This window comes from Elephantulus edwardii, unplaced genomic scaffold (assembly GCF_000299155.1).
Source record: "Elephantulus edwardii isolate Elephantulus edwardi_28Jun2011 unplaced genomic scaffold, EleEdw1.0 scaffold00120, whole genome shotgun sequence".
Taxonomy (NCBI): domain Eukaryota; kingdom Metazoa; phylum Chordata; class Mammalia; order Macroscelidea; family Macroscelididae; genus Elephantulus; species Elephantulus edwardii.
Window position 1 is genome coordinate 3,434,728 of NW_006399870.1, and position 21,819 is coordinate 3,456,546.

The window sequence follows — 21,819 nt, forward strand, 5'->3', positions numbered from 1 at the left end:
ATACAGCTATTCCACTACTTGGAATATGTTGCTGTTGTTGTTGTTTTTGTTGTTTAGAGCCATCGGGTCGTAGACGACTCATAGCGACCCTATGAACGAATGGCCTGAGCACTGTTCGTACATAGAGTTTCCGGAGGCAAGCCATTTCGGAAGTGGATGCTGCTCCTGCTTCCAGACTTGGAATGTACCCTGAGAATATGAGAACTGAGGCACAAACTGAGATTTGTACACCAATTAACAGCATTATTCACCATTGCAAGAACATGGAAACAGCCCAAATGTCCAACCACAAACGAAGGGATTGAGAAATTATGGTGTGTTCACACAATGAAATACTATGCAGCACACAGGAGCAAGAACTTTGTAAATTATTACCTAACTTGGGAGGGACTGGAGAGCATTATGCTGAGTGAACTAACCCATCCCACAAGGATAAATACTGTATAAGACCACTATTGTAAAATGAGTATAAGGATCCAGGAGGGGTCTGAGAGGCTGGAGGCAGAGGGATGTGGATGTACAGGGAGAAGAGGGGATTAATCCTTGGGTATTAATCTGATGGGTGGGGGCGTGAGGGAAATTGAAAGAATTTGTTTGAATTTGTATTAGAATTTTGTAAATAAACTAGTGAAAAAACCCCCAACAGAATGTATACAAATGAACAGTCTGAGTTCCAACAAAACTTTATTTGAAAAAAAATTTAAAATAACATTAAAATAATACAAAGTATTTTCAAAAACCACAATGTTATAAAACTAGAAATTAACCACATGAGGGTAAACTTACAAAACCACCCAGGTGGAAGTTTAATAATACCCTGCTAGAAAATGATTGGGGTATAGAAAAAAAAAGGAATGAAATCTAAAAGTGACTTGAAACAAAGGATAATTTAAATACAATGTCCCAAAACCTTTAAGATGCAGCTAAGGCAGTCCTCAAGGGGCAGTTCATAACAATAGGCCCACTCCTAAAAATGGAATGAAGAAGCACAATTAATGATTTAACTCAACTCCTCCAACAAACAGGAAAAGAACATCAGTCTAATCCCACAGCCTCTAGAAGAAAGGAAATTATAAGGACAAGAGATGAAATCAATAAGCTAAAAAACAGAAAAACAAATGAAACCAATAAAATGAAGAGCTGGTTTTCAAGAGTCAATAAAATTGCAAACCACTGGCAAACTTAAAAGGAAAACAAAAAGAGAAGACACAAAAGAAGATAGAAGGTGTACACAGAGTCACTGTTCCGAAAAGAATTGGCTGACACCGAGAATTTAATGAAACAACATATGGTCAAGAAGCAATGGTAATGAAGAAGGAAGTTCAATCTGCTCTAAAGGATTTGGGGGGGGCGGAAAGTCCCTAGGAGTTGACGGAATACCAACTGATATATTTCAACAAACAGATGCAGCTCTGGACACCAAGAAATCTGGAGGGCAACCACCTGGCCAAATGATTGGAATAGATCCATATATTTTCACTCTACAAAAAGGGGTCCAACAGAGTGTGGAAATTATCAAATAAGATCACTAATACCACATGCAAACAAAATCCTGCTGAACATCCTCGAAATACAATTTAAACAGTACATTCACAGAGAACTACCAGAAATACAAGCTGTGTTTAAAAGAGGCCATGGCACTAGGAATAGCATTGAAAATGACAGATGGCTCTTGGCTGAAAGTCAATAGCAATAGGGGAATGTCTGTCTGTGTTTTATTGAATATGCAAAGGCATCTGACTCTGTGGATCATGACAAATTGTGGCTAACCTTGAGAAGAGTGGAAATCCCAGAACACCTGGTTGTGCTCATGCTAAACTTATTCTTGGACTAGGAGGTTGGAACAGAGTAAAGAAGCACTGCATGGTTAAAAATTAGGAAGGGAGTGCATCAGGGATATGTATCTCTCACACCTTTTCATTCTTTATGCAGAACAGATTATTTGGGAGGCTAGACTTTTTAAGGAGGAATGTGGCATCAGGATTGGAGGAAGATCATCAGCAACTTGAGTTATGCAGATTACACAGCCTTGCTTGCTGAAATTGAGGAGGGCCTGAAGAGGGTCAAGAACTATAGTCTGCAATATGGATTGAAGCAAAATGTCAAGAAAACAAAGATTATCACCACTGAGCCAACTGGCATCATGACAGATGGAGAAGAGATTGAGATTGTTAATAATTTCAGCTTGCTTGGCTCCATAACCAACACTCCTGGCACCAGCAGTCAGGAAATAAAAAGATGAACTGCATTAGGAAAATCTGCTATCAGGGTCCTCTCCAGAATAATGAAGAGCAAGAATGTCAGTGTAGAGATGAAGGTGGACCTGGTCTAGGCCATGGTCTTTGCAATCACCTGTTACACATCAGAGAGCTGGATGATGACTAAAGAGGACAGAAGCAGATGCCTTTAAATTGCTGTGCAGGAGAAGAGTATTGAACAAGCCATGGACTGCCAAGAGAAGTAACAGGTCTGTCCTGGAGAGGGTGAAGCAAAGCTGTTCCTTGGAGGCAAGGATTTTGAGGCTCTGTATCACATACTTTGGGCATGTTGCCAGGAGGGACTAGTCCTTGGAAGAAGGACACTATACTTCAAATTGTGGAGGGACAGTGCAAGATAGGAAGACTCTACATGAGATGGATTGACACAGTAACTGGGGTAATGAGGGTAGGTTGTCAGAGACAGTAAAATTGGCCCAGGCTAGAGTTGCTATGAGTCATGGTCGACTTGATGGCACATGACAACAACAACATAATCAACCAGACTGGAAGTCATTTTTCTGAATGATTAAGACAATTGAAAAACCCATGGTAAATCTAAGAAAGGAAAAGAAAGAGGAGACACAACCTGAATAAGAAATTAAATGGGCAACATCACAACACAACTAATGGATATAAAAAGCATAGTGACAGAATACTATTAAGAACTATATAGGTAGCTCTGGTATCCTAATAGTAAAAAATTGTGCTACCAAGCCAAAGACAGGTGGTTTGAATCCACTAGCTGCTTCATAGGAGAAAGATTGGCAAACACTTTTCATGTAATTTACAGTCTCTGAAAGCCTTCTGGGGGGGTCAGCTTTGGGTTGGGTTGACTGTAACAACAATCCTACAAACAAATCTGAAAACTTACAAAAATGGTCAAATTTCTAGGCAGTCATTGCCTACCTAAACTAACACATTGGTAGAAAATTTTAACAGATTGATCACAAAAGAAAAGAAATCAAATAGGTAATAAAAGAAAATTTCCAGCCCCAATATTCCCTTGCCCAGATTGCTTGACCAAACATTCAGTGAAGATCTGATATTAATGCTACTCAAATTATCTCACAACAGAAAATTATGGGCTCTATGAGGAGAAATGTGGCATCAGGATTGGAGGAATACTCATCAGCAATCTGTGTTAGGCAGATGACACAGCCTTGCTTGCTGAAACAGAGGAGGACCTGAAGCACTTGCTGCAGAAGGTCAAAGACTGCAGCCTTCAATATGGACTAAAGCTCAACATCAAGAAAACAAAGATTCTCACCCCTGGGCCATTTGGCAGCATCATGAGAGATGATAAAGAGATTAAGATTGTTAACAGCTTTAGTTTGATTGCCTCTATAATCAACAGTTGGTATGAGCAGCCAGGAAATAAAAAGATTAATTGCATTGGGAAAGTCTATTGTCAGAGACCTCTCCAAAGTACTGAAGAGTAAAGGTGTTAGTCTGGAGACTAAGGTGCACCTGAACCAGGCCATGGTCTTTGCAATTGTTTGCTATGGATTGGAAAGCTGGACAATGACTGAGGATGATAAAAGGAGAATTTATGTCTGTGAGCTGTGGTGCTGGGGAAGACTATTGACTATACCATGGATTGCTAGAACAAACAAATTTATTCTAGAGATGATGAGACCAGGCTGCTCCCTGGAGGCAAGGATTCTGAAACTTCATCTGACATACTTTGGACACGTTGCAAAGAGGTACCAATCCTTGGAGAAGGATGTCATGCTTGGAAGGGTTGAGGGACAGCACAAGAGAGGAAGACCCTCAATGAGACGGATTTATTTAGTTGACTGGGATAGTCGGGGTAGGTGTGTAAGAGACAATAAGATTGGCACACGATAGAGCAGGGTTTAGGGCTGTAGTACATAGGGTTGATATGAGTCGCAGGCAACTTGATGGCACATAACAACAACAACAACTCCAAAATTCATTCTATGAATCTGCAATTCAGGGAAGGACAAATGCTGGTAAGGGTGTGGTGAGACGTGAACTCACATACTGCAGCTGGGAATGCAAAATGGGGCAGCCAGTATGGAAAGCAGCCTGGCAATTGCTTAAAAAGTTGAAAATGGAAACATAATCTGACCTTGCCATTCCCCTACTAGGTATACATACTAAAGAAGTAAGAGCTGGGACAAGAACAGATACATGCACGTTTGCATTCACACTTGCTGCAGCCCTTGTCACAACAGCAAAGAGTTGGAAACAACCCAAGTGCCTGTCAGCAAATAAATGGATAGAGAAACTATGATATATTCACACAAGGGAGCACTAAGCAACATTGAAAAGCAATGAAAAATTAATGAAGCTTCAAATAATGATGAATCTAGAGTCATCATATTGAGTGAGGAAATGAATTACACACAAAAGGAAAAATAGAAAATCACACTTATGAAAAGCTATTTAAACACAGAGAATGACTACCAGCTAAGGGAAAAGAGGGCAGTAGGAAATTATATAGTAGGTAATGAATACTTATTAATATGGGTGAAGAGAAAGACAGTAAGTCACTGTATGGTAACTGAGGCTTATGAAACAGAACACACATGAATGAGAATTTGAAAAAAGAATATGCTTTGTAAACTTGTATGCAAATCACAAAAAAAATTTTGAAAATAAAAAGAACTAAACTTTCACCTGACACAAGACGTCAATGGCGCTGAGATTTTAAGCCAACAATTACAGGACTCTGCAATGAGCCAGCTGCAGGTGAGCAGAAAGCAGGCTTCTCCAGGAGCAGGAGCATTTCTCATCCTTTCCATACAGTGGCGCTGTGTTCTCATGCTTTGGAAGGGATTACTCTGAATATTTTCACTCACTTTCTCTCTTTCCGTTGTTTAGGAATTAAAGACCTCTTGTGGATGTTGGGGTCCCTGAGAAAAGATTTATATTCTCAGTCTCCTCCCTATTCCTCATTTACCCACTGCAGTCTGGCCTCCCGACTTACTGTTTTCAATCTACTGCAGCGGAGGACGTCTTGAAGCTAATTCAATTTGTAATTAAAAATAATACATCTCACGGTCTAAAAGCAAAATAATAGAAATGTGCTTATAAAACTAAAAAGTTGTTTTGCTTCCTTGTCCTACTCTGTCAAAATTATAATTTCAAACTTTTTATTCTGATACTTTCCTCCAGATGTCTAAATAATATACATGTAAGACCCTTAACCACTGCATTTGCATCCATTTCAACTCATGGAGACCCTCTTTCAAGTTTTCAAGGCTGTAAATCTTTATGGAAGGATACTTCTTCTGACACACGGCTGGTGGATTTGAACCTCTGACCTTTCAGTTAGCAGTCCAGCACATGAGGCACTATGCCTTCCAGGCTCCTTAACATACATGTCATGCTCTATATTTGTCAATTTAAAAATCTACCCACTGGCTTCTTGCGCTAGATGAGAGTTTAGTTCCTTTTTGCTGCTCTCACCCCACTTCTATCTTCCTTCTCTTCTAAAAAGAGCCCTTTTTCTCTTCATTCATCCAGCAGTCACTTATTGCATGCCAACCACATACCACGCACCATTCAAAGGACACAGAGATAAAGGTTAATACTTTCAAGCAGGTCAGTCAAGTAGAGGGAAAGACAAAGAAAACAAAACAAAGGGTCACTGTGCTAGCACAGGGCAGGCACTGACAGCAGGGTGAAGGAGGAGCCCCATTCACTTTACCCTTTGTGCAAAAGGTGCCACGTGAAAGAAATAGACAAACCCTCGCTCCATGGACACAATTCTGTGATGAAACAGGTAAGAAAGAGAAATAAACTGCACAGGGTACTGTTATGTCTCGGGTGTCTTCGAGTTCCCTCCATCTCATAGTGACCCTGCAAAAAACAGATTGCAACCTTGTACTAACCAGCACCATCCTCAGACCCCCTGCTATGCTCAAGCCCACTGTAGGAGTCACTGTGTCTTCTTCACTAAACACAAACAAGGTATGTCATCTGCATGATGTAGGCTGTTGAGTGGTATTGCTACAATCCTCTTCATATAGTCCAGCTTCTCAAATTATTTGTTCAGCATACATATTGAAAAGCTACAGAGAATGGGTACAACACAGGCATACACCTTTTCTGATTTTAAAACATGCAATATCACCTTGTTCTGTTTCTTGGTGATGCGTAGGTTTCTCATGAGCACAATTAAGTATTCTGGAATTCTCATTCCTTTCAAAATTATCTGTAATTCATTATGATTCACACAGTCAACTGCCTTTCGGAGTCAATAAAATACAAGTGAACATCTTTATGGTACTTTCAGGTACTCAGTCAGGATCTATCTGACATCAGCAATGACATCCCTAATGTCATAGCCTCTTGTGAATCCATCTTGAATTTCTTGAAGTTCTCTGTCAATGTATTGTTTCTGTGATTTTTAAATAATCTTCAGTAAGATTTTGCTTGTAAGTGATATTAATTATATTGTTTGACCATTTTTCACACACTGTTGTGGAACACTGTTATCCTTCTTTTTAGAATGGGAGCAAATATGGATCTCTTCCAGTCATTGGGCCAGGTAAATTGTCTTCCAAATTTACGAGTATAGATTAATGAGTATGTCTAGGGCTGTATCTGTTTCATGAAATACCTCAGTTGGTGTTCTATCCATTCTTGGAGTCTTATATTTCACCGATGCCTTCAGAGCAGCTTGAACTTCTTCCTTCACTACCACTGGTTCTTGATCATATGCTAATTTCCGGTTTGTTATTGACCAATTCTTTCCAGTACAGTGATGACTCTATGTTTCATTTTTTTTTCCTTTGGATGCTTCTTGCATCATTCAATATTTTGCCCATATAACCTTCAGTACTGCAACTCGAGCCTTGAATTTGTTTTTAAGTTCTTTCAGTTTGAGAAATGCTGAAAATGTTCTTCTCTAACTCCAGATTTTCACATTTTATTATAACACTTTGCATTGTCTTCTTTAGCTGCCCCGTGAAATATCCAGCTAACTTTACCATTTTTCTCTTTTATTTTAGTTTCTCTATTTTTTAAGAGCAAGTCTTAAGGTCTCTGATGACATCCATTTTGGTCTTTTCTCTCTTTTTTTGATAAACTTTTTCTTTCTTCATAGATGATGTCCTTGATATCATCCCACAATTTGGCTAGTCTTTGATCATTAGCATCGGATATTAGAGGCAATAACTGTTATGAAGTCAGCTAAAGCAGGGAGAAAGGACAGGGTGAGTTGTCAGGAGGAGCTTCAACTCAAATAGGGTTTTTAGACAAAGTAGCACTTGAAAAAATATGAAGGAAGTGCAGGAACAATTAATGAAGACATCCAAACACAGCAAGTGCTAAAGTGTGTTGCTGGGCCAGGGTGTGCCCGCTTTGTCCACACTGCAATACAGAGGAAGGAGGTCTGCAAGTAAGGGCACAGGATCATGATCTACCAGGTCCTAGGGGCTGAGTGCGGGTCTTCCAGGCCATTGTCACAACCTGAGCACTCGCTGTTGCAGCGGCATTTAAGCAGGAGTAAGATGATCAGAACTGTACTTTGTAAGGCACACATAGGCTGCTATGCTGGGACAAATTTACAGGGAAGGCAATAGATTTGCGTTTCTTTTTTTTTTTTTAAAAGAAAGGAGATCAATTAAAATATGTGAGAAATGTTGGATTCTTTTTGTGTTAATATTTTTATCATTCATGTTCACTGTGTTTCATGCAGGTACATAGTGCTTTCTAAAGTCTTTCATATATATATGAAATAAATATATATGAAATATGTATGAAATAAAGATATTATGAAATAAATACATATATATCTATACATATAATCTCATTTATATTGTGGCTTTTCCCCACTTAGAATCAACTTAGGAATGACTACTTTTGTGAAAGCATGTAAGCCAGCTGTTTTACGCCTCATGTCTTAATATCCCCCCTTTAGATAGCTAATTGTTGACTTGTCCATCCCTATCAAACCAGTACTCTGAGGGAACAAGCATGTCCCTTTTGCTGAAAGATCCTCTGTTCCATTTGGAAACTTTGAGCATGCACAAGCAAGTCCAGTCCTGATCAGGCTGCAGCAATCTACTCTAGCTCACAGCATGGATCAACTCCTCTTCATCTGGTTGGGTTCTGGTCAACTCATCTCCAACTATCCATAGTTAAGTTCAAATGGGCATCAGTTGTAAGCTTAAGCACCCTGAATCTTAGATCTGTTGGTCTCCTCACTCAGTCCTAGCCAAGTCATGTCAACAAGCTGGGGATCCTCACGACTCCCTCTTCCTCAAGACAAATATTCTCCCCTGTTCATCCACACATCTGTGAGTGGGCAGCACTGAAGGAACACATTCCAGCTCAGTCTATTTATTCATTGTTGAATTCCTTCAACTTCCCCTCCTATGGATCCAGGTGATCGCAATGAGTGAGTGTACTCCAACTTCAAGTCTTGAGAGTGGGCTCTGTTGGCCAGCAAGTTTTCCCTACCTCAGAAGCCACACAGCTTATTCTACTTTTAAAAAGATAATATCTTCTTTTCCTTTTCCTTCTCTCCTTTCCCGCTTGCTCTTCTTTTGAATGTTAATCACTTCAATCAATGGAATTTGACAAGGAATCAAAACCTATTAAGTGGAGAAACAACAACCTCTTCAACAAATGGTGCTGGCAAAACTGTACATCTCCCTACAGAAAGCTGAAACAGGATCCATATCTCATACCATACACAAAAATCAAATCAAGGTGGATCTGAGACCTATGGATAAAGCCTCAAACCATAACCATCACAGGAAACAAAGTGGGACCAAACTTAGAAGCTCTAGTCTATGGCATAAATTGACTTCCAGACTTAGCCATAAATGCACAACCAGGAAAGGACAAAAATCAATGAATGGGACTTTCAAAAAATTGAGTTCCTGTGTGTATCAAGAACTTTTTCCAACATAGTGAAAAGAAAACCTATTGATTAGGAAAAAATATTTGGCAATGCCATCTCAGACATGGGTCTCATGACAAAACTTAATGGAATAATACAGAATTTCCACAAGGAACTGAAAACTCAATAACAAAACAGGCAAAAGATATGCAAAATACCTTTCACAAGGGAAGACATTCATATGGCTAACAAACACAGGAAGAAATGCTCACAATCACTGGCAATAAGAGAGATGCAAATAAAAACCACGGTGAGATGCCATCTAACCCCAGTAGCAGTAGCAAAGCTTAACAAGAAAGCAAGAAATAAATGTTGGAGAGAATGCGGAGAGATTGGAACTCTCATGAGCTGCTGGTGGAATTATAAAATGGCACAACCATTCTGGAAAGCAGTTGGGTGATTCCTCATAAAAGCTGAATATAGAAATTCCATATGACCCAGCTATTGCCCTCCTAGGAATATACTCCAAAGGATTTAGAACTGAGACATGTATACCTATGTTCATAGCAGCAATGTTCACAATAGAAAGAACATGAGGGCCAGTCCAAATGCTCATCAACAAACTAATAGATTGAGAACTTGTGGTATATTCACACAATGGAATGTTAATACAGCACTAAGGAATAACGGTTTTGTAAAATACAACATAATATGAGAGAGACTTGAGAGTATTATGTTGAGTGAGCTAGCTCAGTATCATAAGGACAATTGCTGAGTAAGACCATTATTGTAAAAATGGGAGGATAGATAGTAATATGTGTATAAATGTCCAAAATAGTAAGGGAAAGGAGGGAAAGAGACAGGAAAAGGGGAAGCGTGGAAATCACTAGGCTAGCAGAATTTAGTGGGCAGATTAGGGGTTAGAGGATGATTATATGAAACATGTTGTTGTTACGTGCCGCTGAGTTGCCTGCCACTCATAGTGACCCTATGTACAACAGCCCTAAACCCTGCTCTATCCTATGCCAACCTCACTGTCTCCCACACACCCACCCTGATTACCCCAGACACTGAATCAATCTACCTCATAGTGGGTCTTCCTCTCCTGTGCTGTCCCTCCACCCTCCCAAGCATGACTTCTTTCTCAAAGGAGAAAGTCAGCACCCTCCTTGCAACATGTTCGAAGTATGTCAGACAAAGCTTCAGAATCCTTGCCTCCAAGGGGCAGCCCGGTTTTGTGAGGATGTAAATGAGAAAGGAGAAGATTACCCATCATTCTTTCCCAGAGATACTGGTGGATTTGAACTGCCAGGAGGCACAGCCTTTGAATTAGCAGTGCAACATCCTATGCACTATGCACCATAAAGTCAATGGATTCACTGATGGATTGCATGACAAGTGCAAAGCAAGAAAGAAGTCAAGAATGACTAATAGCAAACATAAAAGGAGTGGCAATTTACTAATAAAACGGAGACCGCAGGTTGAATAGGCTTTGGAAAGCGGAAGTCTCAGAACTTCAATGCTAAGCATCTTACACTTGCAATATCAAGAAGATACACATGAGGCAGCAAGATATGCAAGTGTGGATGCAGAGAAAGGTACCTGAGGATTTTAGACTCATCAATACATAGAAAGGATTTAATGTCATGAATCTACTGAGAATTCCATGAAGGTCATCACAAAGCATGTCAACATTAAGAGGTCAGGGAGGTGAAAGGTGATGAGCAAAATTCACAGAAAGCCATGAGCCCTGGTAATCAGATGACAAACATTTCAAGGAACAGAGGTTAGTACTCTCTGCCAAATGAAACAAGGTCTGTGGTAACTGACACTGAACATTCTGATTTATACATAAAGCTCACTGGTGATCACAGTAAAGGTGAGGGCATTATTATGGTGGTTTAAGGAAGAGCTTGTGGAAAAGGGCTGAGTCTAGACAATGAAGGGGGCACTTGATGAAAAGTATTTCAAAGAACTAGAGCAATCTCTAGACACAAAAATGAGATAATTGTAGAAAGGAGAAACAACAATTTTTATATGTAGGTGAGAGTATCCACCAGAAAGAGAGAGCCTGATGATATGGGATGGAAGGGAGGAACTTCCACAGCAATGTCCTGGGGCAGGAGAGGAAGAAAAACCCAGTGCCCGAGAGTGAGGCAGCTTGTCTGAAAACAGGCTTGGCCAGCCCATGCAGAGTAAGAAGGCAGGGCTGGGGTACCAATGCTGAGCATAGTGGGCAGTCAGTTTCTCTCTCTCTCTCTCTCCATTGCATCCCACATTCCCAGCCCCATGTCCAGCCCTGTCTAGGCCATGGTGGACCTGGGAAGGGTCAGCCACTCCCGGGTTTTGAGCAAACTCTGAGCAAAGCACTGTATATTCCCATTTGTGGACATTTCATATCTTCCTGAGATTCCATATGTACCATTCTCTGTTCTTAGGCCTGCAGAGCACTGCTAATGTCCTGAGTATAAAAGGGTGTGAGTGGTCAGCAAACAGGGGAGACCAACTATAGTAATGGGTAATGTACATCTCTTTTGCAGCCCCCATGATTCTTTCAAGAACAAAAACAGCAGGTTCCACTCCATGTAAACAGAAGAGGAGCTCAGGCCTATCGGGGCAGTGGCTCTCCTGTACAGCCCCCGTGGAGTACCTCCTTGGATGACTCCTTTGCTCAGGCCATCCTTGTTGTCGGAGGTCAGGAGAAGTTCCACAATCCCTCGGTCCTCTAAAGCCTGTGGGGAAAAGAAGACACATCAAAGCCTGTTTGTACTCTTCAGAGTCGGCAGCATCATGGAGCTGGGTGGGGTCAGCCTGATGAGGAAGAGAATGTGAGATTCTCAGTATGGTTACTGTGCTCATCCCTTGACAAAGCTCCAGAAAGACCAGATTCCAGGTTTAGCTGTGGCAGGGCTGCCACACACTGGGGAATCCCTGACAATCTTAATATGGATACAGTGTCTGATATCTGGTCTGCTATCCCTGACAAGGTCTTCACACACCTCGTCCTTCTTGTTCACTGGGCTCCACAGTGGTCAGAATCTCAGAGACAACACTCATCTTGGCCTATTCACCCACATTAAAGGTGGTAAGTCAGCACCCTACCCTATCCAGTCCAGTTTGGGCTCTAGTCAACAGCAGATGCAAGACTGGACACTATGAGTCACATGCCCATAATACATTATACCCACCAGATGCTGCAGAAAACAAAGGCTTATGCCAGAAACACCAAGAAAAGAAATGGAAGCACATGCCATGCTTGAAGGTTGATAACCACTGTGGGCACCAGTGAAGGATAAAGTAAGAGTAGTTAGCACTTATGGGGCATTGGCCCTGGTGCAGAGTCTTTTGCTAAGCATTAGCAATAGACTGTCCTCAATCTCCATAACTGATAAACCTTCGTTTTTACAAACATAGTGTCACAGGAAGGAGGACTTGTTAAGGGTCTACAGAGCTAATAAAAGATATGGACTGACACACCTGCCTACAATCAAGGCCCTGAGACCAGGTGCATTCAGACCAAGAATAGCACAACAAGGAGTCTCTTTCTACAACTGTCCCTACAGATACTAGAATATGGCTGCTTACTTCAGCTGAAAGGGAATGTCACTCATGCTTAACCCCAGGTGCTGATAAGGAAAGAACAGAAGGGCTGTCAGCTCAGTGGCAATTTAAGCTGCGAGAGTTTAAGCCATGGAAAGAGATGTGGTTTCATCAAAAGTCCTGGGTATAAATGTCTGAAATGTGGAATTAATGGGTCAAATATTAGAAGCTTCAAAACCTTAGAAGAGTCAACCATAGAAGATCAAAAGGGCAGCCTTTTCTCAAGGACAAAGCTCAGATGACAGGAAGGAGTAGGATAGAAGGATAAAGGGAAATGGGGAACAGATTAAGTGGAAAGAATGAGGCTACAACTTAAGAATGATAACAAATGACACAAAACATAGTATGTATGGAAAGTGGAACGGAAACCCAACTCGTTCTGTAAATATTCACTCAAATCACAATGAAAAGTTATAAATATTAATAAATACAGCAACTACATCTTAACAAAAAAGAAAGCTGTAAGTAGTTTGTAATATTACTGCCAAATTACTAGCTAAAATCACTGACTGAATAGATTAAACACCATCAGAATGCATGAATATATCCAGTTCACTAAAAATTTAAAAAGCCTTAAACGTGTTTTATATCTTTAAAAGAAAGTCCTGCCCACAATTATCCATGCACCTGCCCACACAACATGCCTTCATACCTACCAACATTGATTTCAGTTCCTACCACACACTGACAGCAGCATGTGGGTTGGAAGGACATAAATACAATCTTCACTATTTCTGTGTGAGTTTTCACTGGCATTTATTTACTGATTCCACATTAATGAATTGTTGCTGTTGTTACGTATGGCTGACTCAGAACCAACTCATAGCTGACCCTCTAGTGGGTTTTCAGAGGCTATAAATCACACATGAAGGGACGGGCTATCCATCTTTCTTCTAGGAGCAGCTAGTGGATTCAAACAGCATGCATTTTCCTTGGTGGAACAGTTCCTTACCACTAGGCCACCAGAGCTTCCTATTAATTAGGAAGATTAATATTTACTGGGAAGCATCAATATGCCATGAACTGCGACAACATCCAATTGCCACAGAAGCCTTATAAAAATGTGTTCCTTTCTCCTGTTTGCACACAATGAATCTAAGGCTTGGAAGGGTGAAGCACGCTAACCAATGTCATCCGTGCCATGTCCACAGCACCACAGGAAAGAGCCACAGCAACTTAGTCAGGGGCCCCTAAGGGCCTCCAGGTAGCAGAGGTCTGCTGAGTCTGCGGGTCACAGAGTCCGTTCATGTCCACTGTTCCCACACACCAGGGAACCAGATTGTGCAGATGATCTGAATGAACTGCAAGCCCTCTTCCTTCTCAGCATAGCACTTCTTTTCTGTAACTAAGTAAACAGTGGCTGAATCTCCAAGATCTCAGGGTCGTATATGAGAACTCTGGTGAGGTGTTTCCACCTAAACTGGCAAGGTGGGATGTACTGGGGGCTGCAATATCAAAATGGATGGGAGCCGAAAGTATGTGGCTACAATGTGGCCATAGGAGAATAGTGACCCTGAAGCCACCCTTGGTCACTCTAAAAAGAACTTTCCAGAAGAGAGGAGAAGGAAAGGAGAATGGAGAGAAACCTACCAGCCTCCAAAAGGAAAATAAAGATGTGACACAGAAGATGCTGTCCAAAACACTTGTTAAAAAAAAATTGTTGTTGTGTACCATCAAATCGTATCCAGCTGGCACAGAAGGATATTGCCCCTCCTTCTCCAGCAGAGTATTGGGTGGATTTCAAAACACTTATTAAGATGAGTAAAGAGAAAGACAAGATGGGTTAAGTGGATGATCAGACATTGTAGGTATTATAATGAAAGTTATGGAATAAAACATGCATGAAAAATTGACTAAGAAGCCAATTTGTAAACTTTCATACAAATGACAACTAAAAAAAAAAAAGAGAATAGATGTTTGTCCAGGGTGTCAAGGCCAAAGCCACAGCAGACTTAAGTTTGGTGCAACACGTGAGATAAATGAAGGTTTTTCCACTTATACCATGACTGACTTTCCAAAGTCTTCCAAAGTAACTCCACAGACTCTAAGTTGGTTAATAACACTCATAATCTCACAACTCAGAAGAGCAAGAACTTATTGTTCCCACTTCCTAGAAGATACAATTGAGACTTATGAAAATCAATCTAGTTTGGTTACCAGGGCAGGATAGGTAGGGGAGTAGAGGGGAGAGTAGGAGACAAATTAATAGACAATTAACACTTATTAAGATGAACAGAGAGGATAATATGGAATGAACGGATGATTAGACACTGTGTCTATTGTAATTGATGTGTTAAGGAACAAAATATGGATGAATGATTGATTTTTAAAAAAAAACCATTATGCTTTGTAAAATTCCACTAAAATCTCAATTAAAAATATTAAATCCTTTGTTCCAGGTCACAACAGCCTAGTGACTAGAATAAAATTTGAACATCAACCCACTTGCTTTCTATTACTATGTCTCTGCTCTTCCTTGATCCATTTGATATCCTTTTGAACCAGTTGTTCTCAATCTCTGTCTCACATGGGACTCAGATGTGGGTGCCACTCAGAAATGCTGATTTCACTACTACAGTACATAGCTGTGTGCTGCCACTGTTAAGTGCCTTCATGTTGAGTACAAGTCATAGCGACTCAATGAACAACAGATCTGAACCCTTTCCTATCCTGTGCCGTTCTTAGTATCTCTGACATCCTTGAGTCCATTGCTGCAGTCACTGTGTCAATCCATCTTGTTAAGCATCTTCCTCTCCCTCTATGTTTCCAACCATGATGTCCCTCTCCAAGGAATAGCCTCTCCTACCAACATGCCCAAGCTATGTGCGAAACGCTTGTCTCCAAGGGGCACTCGGGTTGCACTTTCTCTAAGACATATTTGTTCTTTTGGCAGTCCATGGGATATTCAGCATTTTCCTCCAACATCATAATTCCAAGGCATTGATTCTTCTTTTGTTACCCTTCTTAATTATCTAACTCTCAGGTGATTCAAAAGACCATGGCTTTAATTAGGTGCCTCTCAGTCTTTAAACTGACATCATTCCTCTTCACAATTTGGGAGAGGTCTCAACAGCAGACTTTACCAATGCTATACATCATCTGATCTCCTGACTGCTGGTACCAAGGGTATTTGCTTGGATCGAAGCAAGATGAAAGAACTGACAATTTCAATTATTTCTCTATCCATAATGATAATAGATAGTTTTGGAAGCAGGAGCGGCATCCACTTCCTAAATAACATGCCTCCAGACACTCTATAAACTTTGATAAAGTATTAATAGTTGTAGAGGGGCTTCAGGCCTTTTGTTCATAAGGTCATGATGAGTCATGCTCGGCTTGAAAGCAATCTACAACAACAACGTCATCATAATGTTGCCTATTGGCTCAGTGGTAAGGATTTTTGTTTTCTTGATGGTGATATGTAATCCATATTGAATGCTGCAGTGCTTGGTCCACGGCAGCAAGTACCTCAAGTCCTCTTCACTTTCAGCAAGGGTTATGTGCATAAATGGGTTGTTGATGTATCTTCCTCTAATCCTAATGTCATAGTTTTCTTAATAAAGAAAGCCCTATGAACAATTCAGACGGCTGTGTGCAGAGAGTTTTAAAACCCTAAATATTCCCATGTGTGAGTGAGGATGAATCATGATTTAGATACTGGTGCCCTGCCAGGAAGCTTCTTCTAACTTCATTAGTCAACTAAGTCAGATACTTCTTTTCTGTGCCCAGCAACACCTATGCCTGTTCAATGTGACTAGTCAATCAGAACTTATAAAAAGCAGCACCTATACGAGAGAGCTGCAACCACTGATGAAAGTCAACAAAGAGGAGCTGAGTGACAACCGCATGGGAATGAAGCAATGAAGGAAGGATGCTGGGAATGGTGTCAACACAAAAATTATCAGGCCCACCAAATAGGGTACCATTACTAACACCATAGCCCTCAACATATTTCAAACATATTAAAGTCGAGCACCACAAAGTAGCTGTATAATCCTCGGGTGCTGAGTTGGTGCATAGTCTAAACAAGGAAAAGAGGCAAATTTTTACAATTATACAAGAGGGGGAAAAAAAACCACTGGAAATTGAAAGGACCAGTCTGAAAGATAAAACTAAAATATAGAACACCACCACAAGACCCAGGGGTGCTTTCCAAATCTGCGATAATGTTTGTTGTTAGGTATTGTCCACTTGACTAAGTGTGTAACTACTCTATGACCAGCAGATTGGAATTTTGCCCTGCCCAGCACCTTGCTCCCGATCTCGGCCATGTTCAAGCCCATAGCTGCCAACCCATTTCATCAAAAGTCTTCCCTTCTTTCGCTGTCCACTTACTTTACCCAGCATGACTAGACCATGTTGGAGACCTGAGGATGGCACAGGATACAGCAAGGTTCAGAGCTGTTGTTATGAGTAGTAGTTGACTTGATGACAACAATAATGGAACTTTGTTAAGGGTGACTAGAATGGTCTGCTAAATAAAGTTCAATGGTCCCTCCTAAAAACATGCTCCTTCTGTGAGAGATGAAGTTTCAACATAATTGCCTCTAAGGAGGGCCCTGGTTGTACTTCTTCCAAGATGGATTTGTTTGTCCCTGGGATAGTCAACATCACAACTCAAAGGCATCAATTCTTCTTTTGGTCTTCTTTATTCTCTGTTCAACGTTCAGTTGCATATGAAACAATTGAAAATACCATGGCATGGATCAGGTACACATCCTTGATCTTTCTTTCATACTTTAAAGAGGTTCCAGAAAGCATAGCTATCCAGTGCAATACTTTTTGATTTCCTGACTGCTGCTACCATAAGTGTTGGTTGTGGATCCAAACAAAATTAAGTCACTGACCATTTCAATCTTTCCTCCCTCTATCATGGTGTTGCCTATTTTTCCAGAGGGGAGGATTTTTGTTTTTGTGATGTTTAGATGCAATTCATACTGAAGACTAGTGTCTGTTCTTCTGCAATAAGTGTTCCAAGTATTCTTCACTTGCAGGAAAGGTTGTATTATCGGCATAAAACTTTTTGAGAGGCTTTCTCCAGCCCTGATGCCATATTCTTCTTCATATAGTCCAGTTTCTTAAATTATTTTCTGAGAATACAGATTGAATAGGTTTGGAGAAAAGATAAAACCATGATGTACAACTGACCTTATTTTTAAACCAGGCAGTGTTTCCTTGTTCTGCTTGGACAATTGCTTCTTGTTTTCCTTCTTTTGATGTGGTTATTTATTTGGACAACTGCTTCTTGATCTATGCACAGGTTACTCATGAGCACAATTAAGTGTTCTGAGATTCCCATTCTTTTCAATGGTATCCAAAATGTATTATGGTCCACATAGGCTTGTATCAGAGAAAAAGAGAGAAGGAATGCAGTGACTTGACCATGTTGGAGACCTGAGGATGGTACAAGATACAGCAAGGTTCAGATCTGTCGTTATGCATAGTAGTTGACTTGATGACAACAATAATAGGACCTTGCTAAGGGGGAATAGGATGTATTGCTAAATAAAGGTTTGAAGTTCAAGTCCACATAGAGGTTTATTGGAAACATGACTCTCCCCCAAATCGAATCTCTGAAAGCCATACAAGCATAGTCCTTCCCTGATATACATGAAGTCACTATGATTGAATATGATTGTTTTTGGCTATCTGATTGCTGGTAATCTAAATATTCTTGTTATACTGAGCATAGTAATATAAAATATATTTCTTTTATAGGTAAAAATTTCTAAGGCTCTAAAATATTTTTAGTTCAAAAATTATTTGTATTGTGCATGGAAAAAAAAGTAGCCCATTGTTTGTAATATTATTACCACAGAGAAAATGAAAAATCAAACATACAGCTCACAAAATAAAAGACAATTCCTTTAAAAAAATCCTACAATTGAAAAACCTTTCTGGGATTCTCTGTTTTCATTCAAGATCTATCTGACATCAGCAATAATGAACCTTGTACCATGGCATCTTCTGAATCCAGATTGAATTTCTGGAATGCTGATGTAATGTTCTAGCCAGTTTTAAATTATTTACAGCAAGCTTTTACTTGTATGTGATATTGTTGTTGATTGTCTTTGAGTCGAGTATGACTCATAGTAACACTATGAACAAAAGACCTTAAGCCTTTCTACAGCTATTGCTGTTTCTCAAAGTTCACAGAGTTTCAGAAGGCATGTTGTTTAGGAAGTGGATGCCACTCCTGCTTCCAAATGTTATATTAATAATACTTTATAGTAGTTTCTACATTCTCTTGATCACCTTTTTTTGGGAATGAGAATATGGATCCCTTTCATTCAATTGTCCAGCTGTCTTCCAATTTTCTTAGTATAGCTTAGTGAGCTAAAGACTTGAACAGAGTTCTTGCTTCTCTGAGACTCAGCTTTTAGGAAGAGCCATGGGAGAAGTCATCAGAGCTAAGAAGGTATAAAATGTTTGCTGTTTGGAGGAAATAATAGGAAAGAAAAGAAGAAGAAACAAACCGATATGCTCTTACTTTCTTGATGTAAGGCATGTAGGCTGGGTCTTTGTTATAGGAGCCATATTCATTCTCCACCTGCACAGCAATAATGGGTCCTCCAAGCTTATACTGTGGAGAAGAGATAAATAGTCAGAAGTTTAGTTGAAGTTTGGGTAGCATAATACTTTAGGGGAACTCTGGTAGTCTAGTGGTAAAATGCTGTGCTGCAATCCCAAAGGCCACTCTTTGGGAGAAGGATGGGCAATCTCCTCCTGTGTAATTAACTGCCTCTGAAAACCCACTGGGGGAGGTCAGTTATGTGTCATTTCCAACTCTACGGCCTACAACAACAGCAACAACAACAACAAAGTCCCACTGAGGGTCTGTTATGAGTCAGTTCTGACTCAACAGCACACAACAGTAACAATACTTTACATGATGGGTTGCTAACCAAAAAGTCAAAGGTTTGAATCCAACCAGTTACTCCACAGAAGAAAAATAGGCTGTGTATTCCTATAAAGATTTACAGTGTTGGAGCATCTTTGTAAGTCCATTTGGGTTTGGTTTATTGGTTTTGAGTTGGAGTGGACACCACAGCACCTAATAACAACAAAAGCTAACACAATGCTCCACTTAAAAACAATCATCTCAAAAGCTCTATATCCTGCAGTTGCTGTGTTGCAAAATGTTTTTCCTGTTATGACTTTCCTTACTGCTTCCATTCCTATGTCTACCACACAGCCTACAACTAAACCCAAGCACTGCTGTCAACTCTAGCTCACAGTGACCCTCCAGCAGGTTTTCAAACCTGCCAATCTTTCCAGGGGCAGACAGTTCATATTTCTATGGCAGTGCAGCTAGTAGATTCAAATCAATGGCCTTTGGGCTAATAGCCCAACACATAACACCATATAACACTAGGACTCCTTAAACTCCTACTTCAACCTGCTGGACCATCTGTGTTTAAACAACTCCAGCAATCCCATATTATATGGAAAAGCTTAGGCTAATAATTTCCTAGTTCTTTGCTTCCCATACAATAAGAGTTACCAGAATTTGTTGTTCTAGGTACATTGGAATTGGTCCCAGCATATAACAGAATAACATCCTGCTCAACCTTGCACCATCGTCAGAATCTCTACTATGCTTAATTCCATTGTACCAAGCATGTGTCAATCCACATTGGTTGGTCATCCTCTTTTCATGAACCCTCCACTTTTCCTAGCATGATGTCCTTCTCCAGAGACTGGGTCCTCTTGATAACGTGCCCAAAGCATGTGACATGAAATCTCCTTATCACTGCCCCTCAGAAACTTTCTGGCTGCAGTTCTTCCAAAGTAGACTTGTTTGTTCCTTTGGCAGTCCACCGTACATCAGTATTTTTCACTTCTCCCATAATTCAAAGGCATTAATTTTTTTTATCTTCCTTACTCATTATTCAACTTCCAAATGTATATATATGAAGCAATGCTGTTGTTGTTAAAAATATAGGATGTTGTTGTTGTTATGTGCCATAGAGTCACCTGCCACTCATAGCGACCCTATGTAAAACGGGATAAACCCTGCTCTATCCTGTGCCATTCTCTCTGTCTTCTCCCCCACACGTCCACTCCAATTACCCCAGTCACTGAATCAATCCACCTCATAGAGGGTGCTTCTCTCCTGCACTGTCCCTCCACCCTCCCAAGCATGACATCTTTCTCCAAAAACTAGTCCCTCCTTGCAACATGTCCAAAGTATGTCAGACTAAGCTTCAGAATCCTTGCCTCCAAGGAGTAGCTTGGTTTTACCCTCTTTAGGATGAACTTGTTCATTTTCTTAGCAGTCCATGGTATATTCAATACTCTTCTCCAACATCACAGCTCAAAGGCATCAATTCTCCTTCTATCCTCCCTAGTAATTTTCCAGCTCTCTGACACAGGCCTGTATAGGCATACTTAGTCCCCAGAGTGACACCATTGCTCTTCATTACTTTGAAGAGGTCTCTAACAGCAGACTCTCCCATCACAATGTGCCTTTTAATTTCCTGGCTGGTGGTGCCAAGAGTGTTGACTGTGGAGCCAAGCAAACTAAAGCTGTCAACAATCTCAATCTCTTCACTATTCATCCTGATGCTGCCAATTGGCTCAGTGGTGAGAATCTTTGTTTTCCTGATATTATGCCTCAATCCATATTGAAGGCTGCAGTCCATGACCTTCCACAGCAAGTTCTTCAAGTCCTCCTCAGTTTCAGCAAGCAGGGTTGTGTCATCTGCATAACGCAGATTGTTGATGAATCTTCCTCTAATCCTGATGTCACACTTCTTCTCATACAGTCCAGCCTCCTGGATAATCTGTTCTGCATATAGGCTGAGAATGTATGGAGATAGGACACATCCCGGGCATACACCCTTCCCAATTTCGAAGCATGCAGTGTTTTCCTGCTCTGCTCTGATGACTGCTTCACGGTCCAAGTATAGGTTTCACATTAAATTTGAATTTCAGATAAACAATAAGTATTTTTTAATATTAGTTGATGTGTGCCATTGAGTCAGAATTGACTCATAGCAGGTTTTCAGAGGCAGTGAATTGCATGGGAGGAGACTATATATCTTTCTCCAGAGGAACAATTGTGTGGATTCAAGTTGTGTTCCTTATTTAGTGAGGAGGTCTTAAAACACTTGCTGTAGAAGGTTAAACACGGCAGCC

The 21,819-nt window shown here is 40.5% G+C and overlaps 1 protein-coding gene across 1 annotated transcript in view; it reads right to left on the reverse strand.

The window, feature by feature from the left end:
- LOC102851165 (beta-galactosidase-1-like protein 2-like) overlaps positions 1–21,819 on the reverse strand; it is a 92,725-nt gene that overhangs the window by 43,527 nt on the left and 27,379 nt on the right. Inside the window, exons 8-9 of the mRNA XM_006892849.1 lie at positions 19,169–19,261; positions 11,729–11,810 (exon numbers count right to left, since the gene is read on the reverse strand). Coding sequence (XP_006892911.1) covers positions 11,729–11,810; positions 19,169–19,261 — 175 coding nt within the window. The remainder of the gene's footprint in view (positions 1–11,728; positions 11,811–19,168; positions 19,262–21,819) is intronic.